At 33.3% G+C, this 20,486-nt stretch overlaps 1 protein-coding gene across 2 annotated transcripts; it reads left to right on the top strand.

Annotated features, from left to right (window-relative positions):
• The first annotated feature begins 1,217 nt into the window (after positions 1–1,217).
• On the top strand, positions 1,218–20,486 carry LOC140743531 (alpha-tubulin N-acetyltransferase 1). Of its 2 annotated transcripts, none has more exons than XM_073074867.1 (7): positions 1,218–1,580; positions 4,223–4,375; positions 7,815–7,986; positions 8,724–8,878; positions 11,099–11,183; positions 12,607–12,650; positions 17,824–20,486. In XM_073074867.1, exons 1-7 carry the CDS (start codon positions 1,477–1,479, stop codon positions 18,143–18,145), a joined length of 1,035 nt encoding a protein of 344 aa, XP_072930968.1. In that variant the 5' UTR covers positions 1,218–1,476; the 3' UTR covers positions 18,146–20,486. The 2 variants fall into 2 exon arrangements, with proteins under 2 accessions (XP_072930968.1, XP_072930970.1); XM_073074869.1 differs by lacking the exon at positions 17,824–20,486 and adding an exon at positions 13,144–14,841 and having other exon boundaries at positions 1,221–1,580.

Genomic DNA, 20,486 nt, shown 5'->3' on the forward strand with positions numbered 1-20,486 from the left:
TCAGAGAGAAGGATCAGGCCATAATCCACCGTGCTATGCGTATTGGTAGACTTCACATAGCTTCAAGATTTCGTATTTTTTTATAAATCTCTCAGGTATGCAGGTTTCACAATGTTTTCCTTCACCGTTTAGCAAGTGATAAGTAATTTCTAATACACACATAACTTTGAAAAATCAGAGGTGGGATTTGACCCTCGGACCCCTCGATCGAGAGGCCGAGTTTCTTAACCACTAGGCTATCACTGCTTTACATATCTTATACTTATATACTTATATATCCATGGATGGCTCATCTTAATTGAATAAAAATTGTATGCATATGATTGAGATGAGTTAATATCCATGCTTTATTATGTTAAACTTAACTTAAATAAATTATAATTTACCCTTTCTTTTTTGTTATTACCATATTAAACAAACATTGTCAAAAAGGGTAAAAAGCTAAGAAACCATTGCATAAAAAACAAAACATTAAAGCTTAGGGTTGCAACACCAATCATCAGTAGTAATACCAACTGAATAAACAAACAAAAATTGCCAGACCTACTGCTTGTTATAATAATTTCTTTTTAGTAATTTATCAAGCCAACATATTATATACTTGTAACAAAGTTATAATAAATTATTGTAAGAAACTTTTGTAATTATAATTAAAATAAACTATTGAACAATGCAAGATCATTTTGATTAATCAATTAATAAAACCTTGATGTAGCACTGCATAGTAAAACCTTTATATATTATTGAAATAGCACACGAGCACGAAATTTGTAATCCATCCCCCGACAAGGTTAGATTTTTACCTGAGGTTAGCAATAGTTGCTACCTCTTAGGACTTAGTTTGTGGGCATCTAATGTCCAATGTCTCTCTTACTTCGCCCTATAAACTATAATAACAACAACAAACAGCATCGCTTAACATTGCTGTTATTTGTTAACTTCACATAAGTAAGTAGTATAGTCCACGCCGAACTGCTAGTCCGAGTAGTGTAGTCAGATCAGAGAGCCAATGAGGTCGAACACAACTAACGTACGCCGCGGTCGATATATCCAATATTAAAATATGCATAGGTGTTTTGAGTTTTAAAATTTCTTCTTTAATTAATTCGTTCCTCTCTTAATATTTTTTTTGTCATTATTCAAGCCATTGATACAAGCAGTTTTCATTATTTTTTATGCTTAATTAAAACTCAACATAGTAGATTTTTAAAAGGCGGTACTGGTAATACTACGGCAGCAACGATCAATGCATAGTCCGGGTGAGGCAAGGGTGAGGTGAGCCCAGTTCATAGACAGATTAGAAAGAGACCACATTAGAAATATTGGATCAATGCTATTCGCAATACCTACCCACAACTACATGTTGCCTACATCTTGAAAGAAAAAGGACTTGCCATCTCACCACAGTGAGCAAAACCACTGAGTAGCTCTCTTCTCCGAAAAAATCCTGAGCAGCTGTCCCGAACACCAGTCACCATGGATTGGATGATGCCAGTGAACGAGATGTTAAAAGATGACATCACGAAGATTAATTATAAATTAATGCCGCCACACTTCAAAGGAGACATACAAGCCATAAGGTAAGAAAAATATAATATTTTTCTTCTATTAAACTATTATGTGTAACTTAACGTTGAAACAGGATAGCAGTATTCTCCAAGGTCTGTTCCTACTTCAATAAAATTATTTCAATAAATTTTGATTATAAATCGTGGACCGAGACAAAGGAAAAAGCGTTTCAAAATTTACCGATAATTCGGAAAATCTACGGATACTAAAGTTTATTTAAAGATTTTATTAATTAACCTGAATCATATGATATTTTTCTATCTTTACAAATGCACAACATTATATTTATATCATTAATTATATAGTAATTTCTTATTTGAAACATCCCAATAATATATGTTAAATAACGTGTGTGATATATGTGAGTATGTATATTCGTAGATATTTTTTTTTATTGTACAATACAAGTGCACCACACCATAATATGGGTGATCCACATAACCAACATAGCTTTTTTATTCTTTAGTCTTGCTCGTGCTTAGAATAAATTGAGATTGGCTAGATTTAACCCGATCATAGTTTTGTGACAGCCTGAGATGAGAAATATGTGGTTTTCATATGGGTGTGCAGGTCCAGATCTGAGGATATAAAGATTTCGCTGTTTCATATACTTTCAGATTCAGATATTGTTCAGTCCACATAAAACTGCTAGTCCGCTCTGAATATAGAAGTGAATCATGTCATCATAGCATATTGTATGACTACACCTACTCGCAACAACTTCAGAGCGGACTAGCAGTTTGGAGTGAACTATAGTGGAGTTGAGATTCTAGTTCGATCTCCTATTGTATTTCTAATTAGGGTATGCAATATCGAGATACAAGGATTGCGAAATATCAGGATTCCGACTGCTACATGTAGGAGAAATCCCGGTTGTGAGTTAAATGTGATATCGTGTGGGAACACAATCCTGCAAAATTCCTACGCATGCATTACTCAATTCTCGGCTTGATTTTTTAAGGAGAGTTTTGATACGAGTCTGTAATTTACTGATAAAAATACTCCATTCATCATAATGCAACATTTTTAGTTTGCTCTTATCACCATGGATAAAAGTGTGAGGACCCTGGGAGTTGACATCTCGTTTATTTGGTTCAGTTGGGTCATTTGGAAGATAAGCTTGAAAAATCATTAGTTTTAGTTAAGTTTTCTCTCTTCAAATGTCGAGGAAATTGGCTAGATTTAACCCTGTCATAGTTTTTTGGTGGCCAAAGATGAGAAATATATGGTTTTAGTATGGGCGTGCAGGACCAGATCTCAGGATATAAAGATTTTGCAGTTTCATATAATTTCAGATGTGGCTACTCACACCTGCTGAAAAATGCAGTAAATACATATCAGTCAATAATTATGCCCTTTTTGCTTTGTCTCTCAACTATAGGTGACATCAAACACTTGATTTACACTTATTTCTTGAGGATTTTATGTTACCTATCTTTTGTGTTATGAGATGTTTGTAATATTATTTATTTACAATCTACATGTTTTATGCATCAATAAGAGAAATCCTACCCATCTCACTCAAATACATAAATGTAAAAGGACAAATCTCAAGAATTTTGCTACGAGCAACTTATCTCAAAATATGGTATAAAAATATATTTATACATAATCAGCATAAATAATTTTTCCATGACTGCCGTTAAATATAAGTTTCAATGGTCGCCATACTTTTTTTTTATAATATAGGGGTAGCAAACGAGCATGCAGTCCACCTGATGGTAAGTGGCTACTGCTGCCCATAGACATCTGTAATCAACCCCAGATTAGATTAGATATTCCTACCTGAGGTAGGCCACAGATGCGCCGCTACCCCTGAGGACTAAGCTGGAACGCCTCACAAAAGTCTGTCTCCCTTACCACACCCTTCAAAACGGAACACAGCAGCGCCTAACACTGCTGTTATTAGGTAGAAATAGGTGTGGCAGTGGTGCCGCTGGACTTGAACCACAAGGGTTCTACCACCTTCTAAACGTACTACGTCATAGCCTCACAAATATTCCCAAACTCTAAATCTAGATCATAAACTCATAATCATGAACAGTAGCAGTCTAATTGGAACTTCAAATTGTGAACGTCACATCTGTGAGCATTACCAAAACTATAGGATAACAAATAAAAAAAAATGGTGTAATTTTTGATAGTGGGCATACACATTATGAGGGGATTCCACAGTCAAACACCTAGGAGATTTATTACTATTTATGTTATTTTTGCCGAACTGGGGATGTTAATGTTTTTTGAGCCCATGTTTGTATATCTCATTTGGCATGTATTGCAACTCAAATGGCCCGTCACATATGAGGTGTCTTTGTACTCCTCTAATTGTTTTTTAAAATACTGGACTATCTAGTCGAGTATTTTTAAGATACCTTGGAAAACTAATATCAATCAATGAAACGATCCCAAATCAGCTTAAAGATCTGAACATTTCCATATAAGTAACGGTATCTCAAACTGTTACAGTATTTTACACACATTGACAAAATATATATTATGCTGATTTCATATTAACTTACTGCTTCACAGCATAGCTGACTTCAAATTAAACACAAGTTTCTTGTTGTTCATACATACCAAGATAGAAACGTTCTATTGCTATCCATGTTACCTTACTTGTAAACATGTAATACAACTAATCAATTCTTACCAGGGTGATGCAGAACAGTCTCACCAGGCTCATCGACGTGATTGGTGAGCAGTCGGCAGCTGCTCAGGGTTTGACGCGGATCATCACCACCGCCGACAAGCTGCGCAACTCGCCAACACACATCCTGTACCTGCTCAAGGATGCACGAGCCAAGGGGTAAGTCTATTGCAAAGTATATTGATAGCCTGTTCAACTCTGAAGCGGTTATGCCGTTAGCCGTGCAAAATGTTTTCCAATTTTTAGCTAAACATATACTTTATTACCATGTAAGATTTTATTTGTAAGCTGGCTTTTACCCGCTGCTTCGCTTGCAGTCAAAAGATTTTTCTATCCCTCAGGAATAGTACTTTTTATGGGGATAAAAATTATGTCCTTTACATTCGCAATTTGCTTTTATAGTACTTTAAAGAGTTGATGATACTTTTGATATAAAGTCTAATAGTTATTAGGACTGTCTTATACTCAAAATTAATACTCTTACCTTATCTGTTCTAAATTAACTTATCTTAACTTCAGACATAGATGACCTTTAGATAAACTTTTCATTCTGACATTTTATCCTGTAGATTCATAATCAGGAAAGTGTGTAGAGCTCTTGGTTGAAGTTGGTTATAATTAGTTTTAGACACTATCTCAGTTCAACAATCTTTTAAAGAAGATTAAAATATGAATGATAGGACCTTTCAGAATGCTATTTTCTTAAAGTATCTATCTTCTTTTACAAATGTAAGTCGACTATAAGTTCACATCGATTATTGGCTTGGGTAATCACTTACATATTATGGACATCTATAACAGTATATCTGTAACAGATCACAGAACTCATATTCTAATGTTAATTCACATAGAGAAAAGTGATACTTCAAATTAGCTTATGCGACTTAGCTGTGCCGGGTCATAAACTGCACTTTTTCATATTAGCGATTTTGTTGAGTTATACATATTCTTTGATCGAGCAACTAGACTTTATTTATAGCAATTACTGCAAATATATATGACATATAAATAATTTCAATTATATCAATGAATAATAGGAGAAATGCTTGAGAAGTATTTTGTATCAGCATGTCACCATCATTCTATGGTATTTGGCAATGTTTTGGTATTTACCAAATTGCCGTAGTTAATAATAATGTACATTTTACTATTCATTAAACAAAGTTATAAAAATACACAATCATGGACAGTAATTTGCGACTGCATACTGACATATTTCGGTACGCAATTCATTGTAATCTCCCATCATCAAAACATACACTTTATCAAACTTTAAAGTTAAACCAGTGTTATTTCTGCGTTATGGTGTCTTTGCTTACGTAGGAAAGAAATATAGAATACAGTGTGGGTGTAATTCTGAATAATAACTTTTTTAAGAATGTCATTATAAGGGATTCGTTGATAAGAATGGTATGAAGGTTTCATAAATTGTAATACATACAGTACGCCTACATAAAATTCTGTTAAAAGAAAAGGACTCATTCCTTTTTCTCGAAGGAAAATTTCTTCGTAATTGAAATGGGCTTGCGTCACAACGTTGTCTGTATTTGTACGGAAGTTCATTATTTGTATTGATTTCTTCGGGACGTAGGAAGGCTTTGCGTAGGTCGATCTATTATTTAGACTCAGTAAAGGTTGAAGCTGCATCGCCGCTATGCGAAAGTTAACTTCCATGCTTTAGAGATTTCAACAATCTTGCGCTAGTCTAAGGTATTGTGTACTTTGTTTCATAGAACAGCACTTAAGTAAACAATTATTTATATCCAAAATAGATATTCCAATAGTAAATAGTATTTACATTTGTTTAACTTTTTAATTGACTTCATTGCCACGTTGTAAAACGTAAGAAAGATAGGATTCATACTAAAATCTGTTTTATTTTTCAAAGTTATTGATTTTGTGAAATCTACGCGACGCTCATTTTGATGTACCGTCATACTTCAGGGTGAAACATAAATTATGCATAATGCGCCTTGACTTGTGACTTATTTGCTTATTCGATTGCAAGTAAGACAACGCAATTTGAATGAAAGTACCTAAGTAGGGACATGTTTCGCAGCTGGATTTGGCATAGATGTGAATTTATGTGTAAACAAATTTTATGCACGCAACTAGGTCCCACGTTTCGCATATTGACCACTCCGCGAGCCATGAAGCCGATTGCGACAAAAACTTGCTGCGCGCTCCGCCATCTCCCAATCTCCCTATATTTTTATTATTACAAGCTTGTCTTTAGATTGCTTTGTTAGTTCGTGTGTCTGTAAGGGGTCGGAACTTGCTAGTTAAAGGTGACCCACTTCCCAATATCCGATTGAGCTGAAATTTTGCACGCGCGTTTAGTTTCGATGAATTGGCTTGATTATATTAATGACGTCATTTTAAAATCAAATATGGCGGATCAACGATGAAATCAAAATCAATATAACAATAATTGAGAAATATTTAGTTACTTAGTGTATTCCACGCTCGTGTGCGCAATGTGAATGATGTCCAATCCCATGTTTTGTCTTTTTCTTTTTCATGTTAAAGTTTTCGTTTATACTAATTAAATAAACTATCAAGTTAAAAAATATCACAGTGTAGTCCAACTATGAAATACGTTCAAATTATATTTTTCACGGCAGTAGTAGTAGTAATAAGTTGAGTAATCCCGGACTGCAATAATACATTAAAAACCAAAAACGCTTCGTCATGAACCGCGTCGAATTTATAAATCATTACTATGCCGTAAATAAGTAACGGTGTATTAATAGCAAATTTAGCAAAATTTTGGTAAAACACAAGTCCAACTATCATTTATTGCTAAGTATGAATGTTTTGAAGGTAGTATACCCTTTGAAATTGACGCCGGGGGTACCACCGCGTATTAACAACAATTTTAATCGTAATACGTTTTATGTAATCTTATATAACACGCTGTTTCTTGATCGGAGCTATTTGTGCTGGAACCTTTAGGATATTTATAACATGGATAGACAGTTGCTTGCTTGTCTAGACCACATCACAAAATCTACCTCTATCTTTGGAAAACTAGCACACCTTCGACCGCTTTATTTTAGTATGAACGACCTAATTTTTCAACTATTCTCGAAGTATTTTACCTTTGTTACATAGGATGGAAATTATGTGCCAATTGAAGGTTAGCATCTTGACATATACAGTATTATCTTAAAATATAGATGTACGACGTGCATACACGATGTCGGGACATAATATAACTAGGGTAATATAACTAGGGGACATCTATGAATTACGGCATACAGTTTTTCATTTAATTCGAATTTTCGATCGCGCTGTATTTATGAAACGTCAAATTTCTGCGACGGCTTGTCCTCTGACGTCACACATCTTCAGTTTCAACATTATTATTGAAATGTTTATATAACATCACAAAGTTCTCTTGTCGAAATAAGCCTCAATTTGTTCCTCAATCCCCGCAACAAGTTGGATAGGCTTCACAAGACTTAAGACACGAGGCTCCACGGATAACGGTCGATATTTGCCTCGTGTCTTAAATCATGTGCAACCCCTCCACCGACAACGTGATCGACCTTTATTTTGAACCAATTACGAAGGGAGTATAAACATCGTCTTGCAGGGGTAAGGGTGACGTGGTGGGCCTGTTGAAGATGGGTACCAAGCACCTGTTCCTGTTCAACGAGAACGACAAGGTGTGCGAGGTGGAGCCGCTCTGCATCCTCGACTTCTACGTCATCAAGGACCGCCAGCGTTCCGGCTACGGGAAGCTACTGTTCGATTATATGCTACAAGTATGTCATTTTGATTACTACTCTATAGGTTTATAAAGTGTTTCTACACATCAGACTGTAAAATTTGTTCGCAAATATTAATTATAAATATTGGGCGTTAAGCGCTATGGGTGTTAAACTCTTGATGTTCATATTATAATGAAATAGATTTGTCAGTGTAAAATAATGTGAACAACCCTTCTATTTTCACTTATTGTGAACAACAGCTGTCAGGTGCTGAATAGTAAAACTGTCTAGCTGGCCTAATGTGAACAAGCGCTATATTCATCGAGTCACGCTCAGCTCATGTATTTGGTGTCAAGTAAGATTTTAGGGTCAACAATTACTATCGCGTTCAACTCTTGGACATGAGAGCTGGGCTTCCAGCTCTTAGAACATTCCAGAAAATGTTGTTCTTGTTTTTTTTAGGATTCTGTACTTAATTACGCCGTCCTTTTATCCGTTTGTCCTATTTTGTAAATCTTATATTTTGAATCGAAAAGAACACCACTCAAAGTTTTTACAAAATATTTACTGGAATAAAATAATTATTATAGTAATTATTCGCCATATCTTCGTATTCTGTGATATGCAAGTGTATCCTTTAACAAAAAATTTGATGCAGCCTGAACCTGACAAATGTCTGAAAAGTTTTCAAAATACTTCTCGCTTGACGTCTCAACGAGACACGTGCCTCGTCAGAGACGTGTCTTCAAGTGGCACAGTTACGGTTGTTGACGATGACGATATTTCGACAGGATCTGCAAACTACGGCCAAGGAGCTGGCCATCGACGGCCCGTCTCCCAAGATGGAGCAATTCCTCCGCAAGAACTACGGCGTCGACGTCCTGATGCGGCAGAACAACAACTTTGCCGTTTCACCGGACTTCTTCAAACTCGTGCCCTATATCACGTGAGTCTTCGTTTTATTAAGCTAAGCTGCCATTTCTATACGGTGTTTCTACCTGTAGCCGAGTCCAGGAGCGCTAAGCTTACGGCTAAGTTTACCTTACCACAGCCTTTGAAACATAGTAAATTGTTTAGGAATTATGTTTGAATATTATCTGACAAAAATATCCCAATTTTGTTGTACACTATAGCTAAAACGTCAGTTTTTCATACAACATTTGTACTTAGGACAATTGTAGGAACGCATTGATAATTGACGTCGAATAAAACACAATTTTTAATTGGAGTAAGCTACAGATGACCGCAGATGAAAAATATATCCATCCATTACAAGACTTTTTTTTTCTGGGCTAGACAAACAGGCTAATTTTTACCATATAATATATCTAATTTTTATTCGTTTTATATAATGTCAACTTATCGAACTCCTTTATACAGGAATTTTCTCAATTTCCATTTAAGTGTTATTCCTAAATAATTCTTCACAGACAATTTTTTCCCAAAATCTTAATAGACCTACAGACAGAAAAATGAAGCTTTTAAGATATACCTAATTTAATCACAGTATAAAAACATCACAAATGTATAATAAAACAATAAATTATTCTATCACAATATAATAATAAAAACATAACAAAACATTGAATTGTTCTAAAAACAATAAATTGTTCTAAATTTACAGGCCGAAGAAGATTCGTCCCCAACATTCGCGGTTTTAACTTTCTCTAACCTTTCATCCGCAAATGTGTAGATTGACATACATTCCATTCGCATTTATTATTACGTAAAACACCATTTGCTTTTTATGTAACCACGATCCTACAATGATACAGGAAATTTTGGATTACTTCCGACAAATTATTCAAAATTGCAAAATATATTGTGTCGTGTGTATTACTTAGTGACTAATTATGTAAATGATGTACATATGTATTGGAGCATTTCATAAATCGTTTTACACGATTAAATCTCAAGTGATAATTCTCTTTGACTTGTATATCAGGTCTGTATATAATAATTTCATGCAAAAAGGAGGTAGTTATAATGATCCGTTAAGTTTAGTATTGATTAATTTGTGTACATTAAAATTGAAGTTGTTTCAAATATCAGTAACAAATAAATATAATTACGAAAAAAAATATTAAACATTATATTGCTCTTAAACGTCGTAACATGACATTTTATCATTAAATTCATGAAAATCTCTATCGTGTACACTAAGATCGCGTGCTAAGTTGCCTGTAATGGCAACGTTATCTTCATAATCCCCGTTATCAAGTTTTCATAATGTATTTCTCAACACGAACAGTTGCGAGGGCAGCTTGTCCTAATTACGGAAAGCGTTAGTGTCGTATTACGTTTCTTAGCAAAGTTTCGTATTTAGCTCCCTAATACCGCTTAACGGCTTTATTCAGTAACTCGAGAAGTCTAATTACTAATTGTATTAACTGCGCGAGTAAGCTATAAATGGACTTCGCGGCGTTTTAATAGTTCAATAGAAGTATCGAGTTACAAACATTTGTTTATAACAAACAACTTGTTTGTAAAACGATATAATATATTATGCTTTGTTTAAGTAAGTGTAGGAGTTATACATTTTTGCGAAATACTTACTATCTCTCGTTGTTTCTTATACATAGAACTTCTTTTACCATAACGTATTAAAATTAAAAGTAAACTCGAATTTGTAACTTTTAAACTAACTTTAATTATATACCTAAAATTATTACACAAACATAATTATGCTTAATCGATTTCTAACGTTATGACATTTTATTAGACCAACATTTCGACATAATTATTTTTGGTTAGAGAACAGCATGACAGATTCTTACTATGCTATGGACTATACGAAAGGAAACGTAATGATTTCCACTTATACCTACATTGGCGCTTTTTATGACAAATCACGAATAATATTTACAACAATAAATAGTTTTGCTACTAATAAGATTTTCTATTTAAAAGTTTAATAAACAGAGCCAGGTCCGCACTTGTATTCATAATAGCAAATTTAGTACTAAAGTGATAATCGAAAATGAACAAAGTGAATGAAATTGTATTAAGTTTCCCAAAACAATTCTATTGCTTTAAAAATTGTGTTGAATGATCTTCAAAAATACGATTGTTCGCGACAAGTGGGACATAGTTCTGTTACGCTGGGCTCAGTGTCCAACAGTGGCCGTGTGGGCATGTGTCTGTACTAATCACATAACGACCGCAGCAACTCGGGCCGTTGCACGCCCGTCGTCGAGCCGCCGCCGGTCGGACGCTTCGCCGCGCCCAAACCGCAATCTTCCATCGCTACGGTACGTATATTATACTATAATAAGTTATCATTAGGTAATCATTACGAATTAACACCGAAGGGAGACGGAGGTATACAAGAAGAAGAAAGCAATCTTTGCAATCCTATATCATAAAATTTGTCGCCTTGAAGATCACGGATCGATACAAGTACATGTTAAATTATGCAGACATTATGGAGGCATACGTATTTCTAGAATAAGCTATTTCTAGAATTTTGCTGGTTCTTTAGATCTCAGATGGACTAGTGCAACTATATGACTCGAGTCTATGTTCAAACAAAATGTGTTCCAACTTGAATGCTTACAAATGCGCAAAAAATTAGGCATGATTTGTCGTTCGCGCTACACAATGTCAAAAATGTTTCGTGCGATAGAATAATACTAAAGATTTACTCAAAAATAAAAATTATATAGAATATTTTAAGTTATTAGATTTGCACAATTTTAATTTAGGTATTTATTTTCAACGACTCAACTAATGCCTAAATACTAAGGCACCATATTTTAACATCATATATTTATCGCATATTTTTCAAAGATTACTGCAAAACAAAAGGTCAAATATTTATCTCAAACGCTTCACACCGTGATGTAAAAATGTATGCATTTAGTCCATTTGAGAGCAATGAGCTGTAAAATATTTGTACTTGAGATTGAAGTGGCTTGTTTTTGCGTAACGAATGCGTCATTACTCATTACTCTAGATAGGTAAATAAAATGAACCTTGCTGCAAGACCACGAAGGCTAGCGGTGTTTTTACGTTGTATAAGTCCTCGCGCCTTTTATAAAAATATAATTAGTGGTTAAATTCTATAAATAGAAACGGAACGCTTGAATACTTCGCTCGCGTGCTTTTTTACTTTATAATTTAGTTCATTGAGGTATACGATTGCCGTGTTTGTATGAATCAAAAGTCACTGTGTAGTTCTGTGTTTACTTTATGTTTTATACCAAATTACTACTATAAATGGGTAGTGAAATAAAAATAGTGAAATTATTTTATTGCTATTGTATTTTATTTATGAGATAGAGTCCTGATAGTACATTCTGCACACAAGGAACCTCTGGAACTGTAGGCATTCTGTTCAGCTTTAAATACGAATGCACATGTCAAATCTGTTTAATGAAAAACGAAAGATTTGACAGTTAATCCCTACTCTGTCAGTGTACGGCTTTAAGTCTATCCGAGAAAAAAAACATGTTTATATAATTATAATACCTGTAAAGTCATTATAATGCCAATAAATGTTTCATGTTCAGAATCGACATAATATTATGTACCATCCGACGGTAAATAAAATTTCTTACGGTGAAATAACCGAGATCTTTTGATGGTACTCCACTGACGAAGTTACAGCGTTGGCTGTTTCCTACTGTTCCCTTAATTGTGGCACTAGTAATAATTTCTCTGTCCATGTTGCAGGTGATTCACGGTGCCGGCACATATTTCGAGGACGCGAGCCCCCGGTATGTACATAACACTAAGTATTCTTAAATGTAACACAAAACAATATCTTATTTAAGCATTATACAAAGTTACCCTCGGTCGGTATTTTTGAAGGTTGTAGGACCCTTTGTAGTTCGACTTTGGAAGCCCCACCGTCACATCTATTCCAGCCCTTATTACAGCAGTTATAATTTGTAACTTCCGGTTTGTAAGGTGACATACTTATAAGAGACGTTCCAACTTAGTCCTCAGGGATAGCAATGGATCTGTGGCCGACTTCAGGTTGGGCGCAGATCTTGTCTGGAGTTGATTACAGACCATGGGCAGCAACGGCCACTATATACCATAGGTCGCGGATAGTAAAAAATGTTAGACTTGAATATGATTATAGTTTCAGGGGTTGGGGACAAATCATTTCAAATACATTAAATTACAAGTTGTTGTTTGCTTTTTTGTTTTACTTGTTTTCGTTTTTTTTATGTTATTCGTCGATTTTTATTTGGTTGCTTTCAGCTTCAACCGTAGCCGAGCGATGAACTATCACTGACACGCGCCAGCACGTTTTAGCACTACGTTTTTAGTTGCACGTTTCTTGCCGGTCTCTGTTACGATACGAAAAGTATTTATTGTGGACCAAACGATACGATCGATCTTAGCAATAAAATACTCATTTTAATTTTGTTACGCAATCTGCATCTAAATTATAAATCGTTATTTAATTCATATGCGACATACATTATGTACTTTATTTGTTATTCAATAAAATGCTTTCATATAACTTGGTTTATAAATTGTCAGTTTTGTTTGTTGTTCTGTTTTTGTTATTATCAAATCATGCATAGGCTTATGTTTTATTATACCGCTTCGGGACCGACAAGGAACGCGCCAACTTATTTATTATTTATTTGAGCATTTATGTTAGATATCATTTGTATTATTGATTGCTTCCAATTGACATTTTGTGGACGCAGGCAGACCGCTTAGAATTAGTAATAATTATCTAAATGTGATGAAAATCAATGTTAGACTTCAATGTATTTAAAAAAATTGTATTGTTACTTTGTTTTTAACAAACGAAGATTGACAGTTCACTATACGTAAAAGAACTATCACTCACTGTATGTAAAAGAACAAAATCACTATTGATATTGAAATATTATTATGTTCACTTATTGCAGAATTAGTCCATTTTTAAATCGGACTTCATCTGTATATTTAAACAGATAAATTAATATATTACTTAATACCTTTGCGTATTAAAATTACTAATATGTTCTGTCAATCTCTGAGTGATCTTTTGCATGCGCCACGTTGCTTTAAGTGGTAGTCCGTACATCAGTATTAGATATTGTTAGACGTTTATTTTATTGTTCCATAAGAGCAAAATTTAATTGTATTGCAGTATCATACCACACTAGTGCAGTTGAAACTAATTTTAATAATCGTTTCTAGCGGAGTACTAACTGAAAACGCAACCTGTTTGTTTACTTTTTGTTTTAATTTCAAGTTCACTCTGAAGTTTCTATAAGTCGTTTACATATGCGCGGTTAAAGACCGACTATACTCATACTATTATTTTTATGGTCTAAGATTCCACTATACAACGATCTTCATCGAGCGGGTAATGGATGAAAAGTATTTTATATAAAATTAAATGTTTTGAATTGTTAATCATCATCTTGACTGAATTTTTTTGGTTAACCTATTTGAAATATGTTAAATAACATATTAAATTTTATTGTATACTGGGATCTTCTACTATTATCATACCAACAATACTCGATGCAACTTCAGGGTGAACTATACTCAAATCCATAATTCAGCGAACTAGTAAGTCGGTTAATTATGCTTTGTGTTACCAAAGTGTGGCATATCCCATCTCTATTTTTTTTTTTTGCATAGCTGGCAACACTGACTGTCAACTATTTCGCGGATTTATGGAGTATAGTTAAGTTTGACGCAAAACATTTATCGTTTAAATAATCACAGGTATAGTCCGCGTAAAACTGTCAGTCCGCTCTGAAAATAGAATTAAATCGCGTGGCCATAGCAAATTGTATGATTACACCAGCTCGCAACAACTTCAGAGCGGACCAGCAGTTTAGCGCGGACTATACCATGGTACCACCTCTGACAATGAAGCACAAGGCATTTGATTTTTTTATACTAGCGAAAATTTTCGCTCGGAGTAAATGGGGTTAAACTTTTAAACGTTGTTCTTCCCTTTATGAAATTCAAACTTTGTCATTCAGCTTTATGTATATTTTCATAGGAGTGAACTAGGCGTATTGACATTTGACTTTGATAAACAGTATGAATGTGAATTTTTTGATATTTTATACTTACGTTCTTGCAGTTTCGATAATATTTGATACACTGTGTCTTCCAATAGTAACACATACTAGTTGTATGGACAAAATTAATCTTGATTTACAAGTTCTATATTTTTGTACTTTGACGTGAGAATGCTTTGATTGTGGTCGTGTTAAAGTATATTTTTTACAATTTAAAAACAATTGGTAATTAAGAATAATCTAAAATCTATCGGCTGTAAAATTATTGTATATTCTCAGCTGTTTGTACTTTTCGAAAGGAAACAAACATTGTAAATTATATCTGAGTAATTTAAATGATTTTAATATTGTGATTTCAACTGATATTAATAAAATTAATGTTAACGTTACGTACGCCGTAGCAACGAATTATAAATCGATAATTAACTAAAGCTGTGAATGGGCACTAGTATTTTATATTAAATTATGAGATTTAACCGCTTTTGAGAGATTGTATGTTATGGTAGGCGTGTATGGCTATAAATATGAATGTTCTAATTTATAATCTCATTATTGATAATTAGGTTAGAAATGCATTAAAGTTAGCACAACCGCACATTATGCACATTATTTTATTTCGTTTTGCAACAAATTTAATCACTTTGATCAACATTATTTAACCTTGAAGCGTGATTTGATACTTACATTTATGCATATTTATTTTCCTTGTATTTAACGTAGTTTTTGATAAAATAATATTTTGCGTTACATTAATCTTATTATATACTTAATTTACAGTAATTTTACCATATTTTTAGACAGGTAGTGGAAAAGTTAAGTGCTAATTGTAAATGAAGTTCTTATTATATGTTTTTCTAATAACCAACAATATATGTGTATTATACGAGTATATATTAGTTTATAACTATTACCGTATATTTTCATTATGATTAAAAATGAATATTGATTTTAAATACGCCTTTATTTAAAATCAATATTCATTTTTAATCGCATACTAATAAAGAATCTCATTAATAAAATTAACATTACTAAAGTATATAATACAAATTTTATTTATTATGTGTATTATATTTATATTTCGTTACCGTTTTTAATTTATATAATTTGTTTGTGTAATTATGACACTCTACCTCCAAACTTAATATGCATATTATGTTTTAAAATTACATATTATATTATATGATTTGTTACCGTTTCCATATCGACTACCATTACAATTGAAATAGTCCAAGGAAAGTAAAGCAATGATAGCATTATTTATATATTTCCATCCTTAAGTTGTTGTGAAACCTCAATCCTCATTGATACATATTTCCTGGCGTTTAGTAATTAATGAAAAACGAGCGACAAATTTACATTTTATAATTCAAAAGCCATACAAATTCATTTATAACTGGTATTATAAATCTATGATACATAATAGATGCAGATAAATCATAGGCATCTATTACATTGCGTCATAACTATATTTACTATAATTCATAATTATACAGTAATAACTTATGTATTCGGAGCTGCTTTCAGATGTTTAAATTTTAATATTTCGTTAATTATTCAAAATATGTTCTAGAACTGTTTTAGAACTTGGCAGATTTTTATCAGTTATATACAGGATGAATTTTTCAAATGGACCTTCAGGGTCAAATCAGAATCCTACATATATCATATCCTTTATAATCCTACCTATATCCAACTATATAAATAAGTTGAAAACGATATGGACACGGTATAAAACGTTATTAATACATATTAGTAAAATACACACAGTGATACTGAATATAAAAGAATGAGTATCGACAGCTTCATTATTGTTTTAAGAAATAATGTTATACAAGGTTTGTTTTACAACATTTAATGTAACTAGTATTATAACACCAAAAATAGGCTACTAGTTTAAATCAGAACAAATATTTTATGTTATAAAACGCGAGAATTGTATTAATGTTGCACATTAAATAAATTCATGTACTTTACTATGAAATTTTATTATTTAAAAGACACGAGAGATGTTATAACATTGCACTGTGATAATTATAACGTTTATAAATAATTTCTTTTGTTTTGTTATTTATATTTTTCACCATTGTTCTTCTTTATTTTGGCATAAGTCTGCTTGATTTTTATTTTATTTCTATTTGAATAGTTTATTAAAAAAAGAAAATTATGGCTATATTGCTTTTCATATTATTTTTCCTTACTGAATAGCCGGTGAAATATCAAATAATTGACGTTTGCTCGTGGACATATTGAGGATATAGCAAAATTAAGGGAAAAATAAGTTATAAATTCTTTATGTTTTTTGACCTTTTCATACGGATCAGCTAACTTCGATGCAGAAACTAGAAATAGCAATAAACTGAAATTTTTGCTTTGATTCTTCGTTGAAAAGAAGACATAATTAATGTTGCTTGACCTCTTAAATATGTCAATGCGTGTAGATTGTCAATTAAAATTGTAGTAGCGGATACAATCACCTGCAACGTAACAGTTTACGGTACGATGCAAAACTAAAAAGGTAATTAATTACATTTCATAAATCATTTCATTCACACATCTAGTAACATATGCGACTGGATTCGCCTTTAAGACCAGCTCTCGGCAATTGACTATCATTGTTTTCAAGAAGTCCTTAAATTGGTACCTACGTTTGTACCTTACTCAACAGTAAATGTTGAGTTCATAGTAAAAAATACACCGTTTTTGTAGAGTGAATTTTGGCGCATTAATTAAATTCACAGGTTCATCACTTATTTAAATATTCAAAGTACAAGGTACGCCCAATAAAATTTTAAATACTAATAAACCATTAATGTTATACTTACCGGAACTTGAAGTCGAGTCCCTTTTATTTCATTTAATATAATTAACTAATGATAATTAACTTTACGCATTCATAAAGGGATGGAGCAGATCCCTCCGCCGAGTTGAATCAGGACGTCCAGGCACCTCGTGAGGTGCAGCCGCCCGCGCCGGCCGAGCCGCAGCCTGCGCCGGAGCCGGAGCCGGAACCGGCGCCTAAGGACGAGCCGCTCCCTGATGCGGTGGCCAACAACACGAAGAACCATGAGCGCCCATCTACGCTCAGCGTCGAGCCGGTCGGCGAGTCGGTGGCGGCCATACCCTCGGTGTCGCCCGCCGGCTCCACTATTTCGCGTCGCCTCTCCCAGCTTACCGACCAGGGCTTTTTCGACGTGAAATTCTACCACAACAAATTGTGGTAGACAACCAGCTAACCACGCTGTGGAACTTCCACAGATATGCCTAGAAGTTAAGCTTATTTTAAGTACCCAAGTCGGTCTACACGATTCGTCGAATTCGTTGGTCGTATTCTATGCCAAATGCTAATTTATTTCAAATTGCTACATACAAATTTTAAAAGCATTTTTATTCCCAACCATACAACAGCGCAACGCAGTGCAGCAATTCAATTTTGTCCATTTAAACATTTACACAAGGCATTTACTGAGGTATTTGTAGAATCGTGTACATGGACTATTTATGCTATTTAGAAATTAATTCTTTCTTATTAAGAATTGCTTAGGTATCAATTTCCAATTAAGCAATGGGCAATGGCCAAAATTTACATCATATTCACAATTTAAATCTGACATCAAATCCAAGAATGTATTACAAAATTACTCTAAAATATGTTACTCTAAATAAAATATGTTACTCTAAGACTAAAACTTAAATCGATTCCGGTCTTGTCGAATTAGACTCAAGCCACAACTGAAACATTCCAAGCCACATCACCAATGATAATCGGTTCAAATTGATATCTCATACAATATATGAGCAAAACGTTTAATAAACCAATACCGAAACATTCCAAATCAATTTCAGTAAATGCAAGATAAGTAGATTTTGAAAATAAATATGATATTAGTATAGAACCAGTTTTCTCAATACTGAGAAGTAATGGGTTGCATTGGTGTTTTCTAACTGTACTATGCCCCACTTGTTTAAAGTTTGAAATATATTTGTCCATTGCCCTTTAATCTAAGTAGCTGCAGCATTTGCAACTTCCATTGCTGCCGCATCGTGAGTATGCTAAGCATATACTGAGATCGCGTCTGCATTCATTAAAGTAATATCAAAAACATTAAAAGAAAAATAGGTCCATCCATATATCTAGGAAAAGCGTCTAATAACGGCTGAGTGTTTTGGGAGTTCAAAGGAATGCTGGAGCAAATTATCTAGTTCAAATGCTAAATTAATGCAGGTGTGATCGAGGCATAACTGAGACGCTCAATTTTATTCCAAGTTATTTTATTACTATATTTCACCTCATTCATTCCCGAACTTTCCTTACGCTATTGACTACCGAATTACTATTGAGACTTAATTATTTCGACGATGATTTTAAGATTTAATATTTGAACTATTTACAATGTTATTTTGTTTGCCTGTGTTCTGGAATGGAGTCTCGGTGAGCCTTTCGCGGCTTTGGCCTAGTTTAGGATATTATACTTATTGCGTAAGTTTAATATAATTAAGTACGTTGATGTAAGTGTGATTGATGTGCACAAGTAAGTTATTAGCTGTTTTCTTTAAAAGATTTGGTTTTGGTCGCCCGTGCCATAAATATTTAAAATATCATTTATAATTCTCTTTCTTATACTTGCTGTTGATATACATATTCGTTGGCTATTTATATTGTTTAAACGTAAGTCTGAATTGACTTTAAACTTTTGTTGTTGTTATCGTTTATTTGCATAAAAATGTTACTTTTATCGTTAACGCTATAGGTGGTTACATAGAATAAGTTTCTTATTAAGAGTAGCCATCGAATTAATTACACCTAATGATAAATGTTAGATATAATGTTTGATTTGAGCACGCTATAGCTGTTAATTAGTAAAACCTATAAGGGTTTCAATTTTCTTGCAAATTGAACCTAATTTAATTCTTATCAGACTAACCAGGCTATCGCTGGCCTGTTTTGTTGTATTTTTTTATTTTATCATCATTGTTTGAATAACATGTTATTTTATTCCCGTCACATTGTATGTAAGCATAGAATAAATGCCAGTATAGATGTTAGAATTAATTGTGTCGTATTTTGTGTTATTGCCAAACCCGAAAAGGCTTGTGTAGGATGTAAGAAGACCGTTTGATTTTTAATATTTTTTTTGTTTTTGATATTAGCAGGCTTACTTTATTCGTAAGATGCATTTATTGTGTAATACTAAAATAATTTAGATATATTTTATAAAATTGTGTGTAGTCCGGTAAAATTAGACAAATTTACATAAAAATGTAATAAAAAATTTGTAACCTAAACATATCATGGAAGTGGTTGATTAATTTACTACTGTCAACCAAGTCTAATGATCATACAACAACAATAAGTTTTAGTATATTTTTTCAAGAATTTGAATCAATATATTGTTTTTCCTTCAGTTTTTCTTAAACTTGTAACTGAAATACCCTTACTTTCCGGTTTCAAGATAGTCTAGTCCGTCTAATTTTACAGGCCTATAACCTTAGTTCTTACTGTGTTTGTTACTTAATTATATATTGTAATATGAGTTTTAGATAATAAAGCTTTTTAAACAATAA

The sequence above is a fragment of the Epargyreus clarus genome, unplaced genomic scaffold, assembly GCF_041222505.1.
Source record: "Epargyreus clarus isolate Ecla_fem2 unplaced genomic scaffold, WU_Ecla_fem_2.2 ptg000007l, whole genome shotgun sequence".
Lineage (NCBI taxonomy): Eukaryota > Metazoa > Arthropoda > Insecta > Lepidoptera > Hesperiidae > Epargyreus > Epargyreus clarus.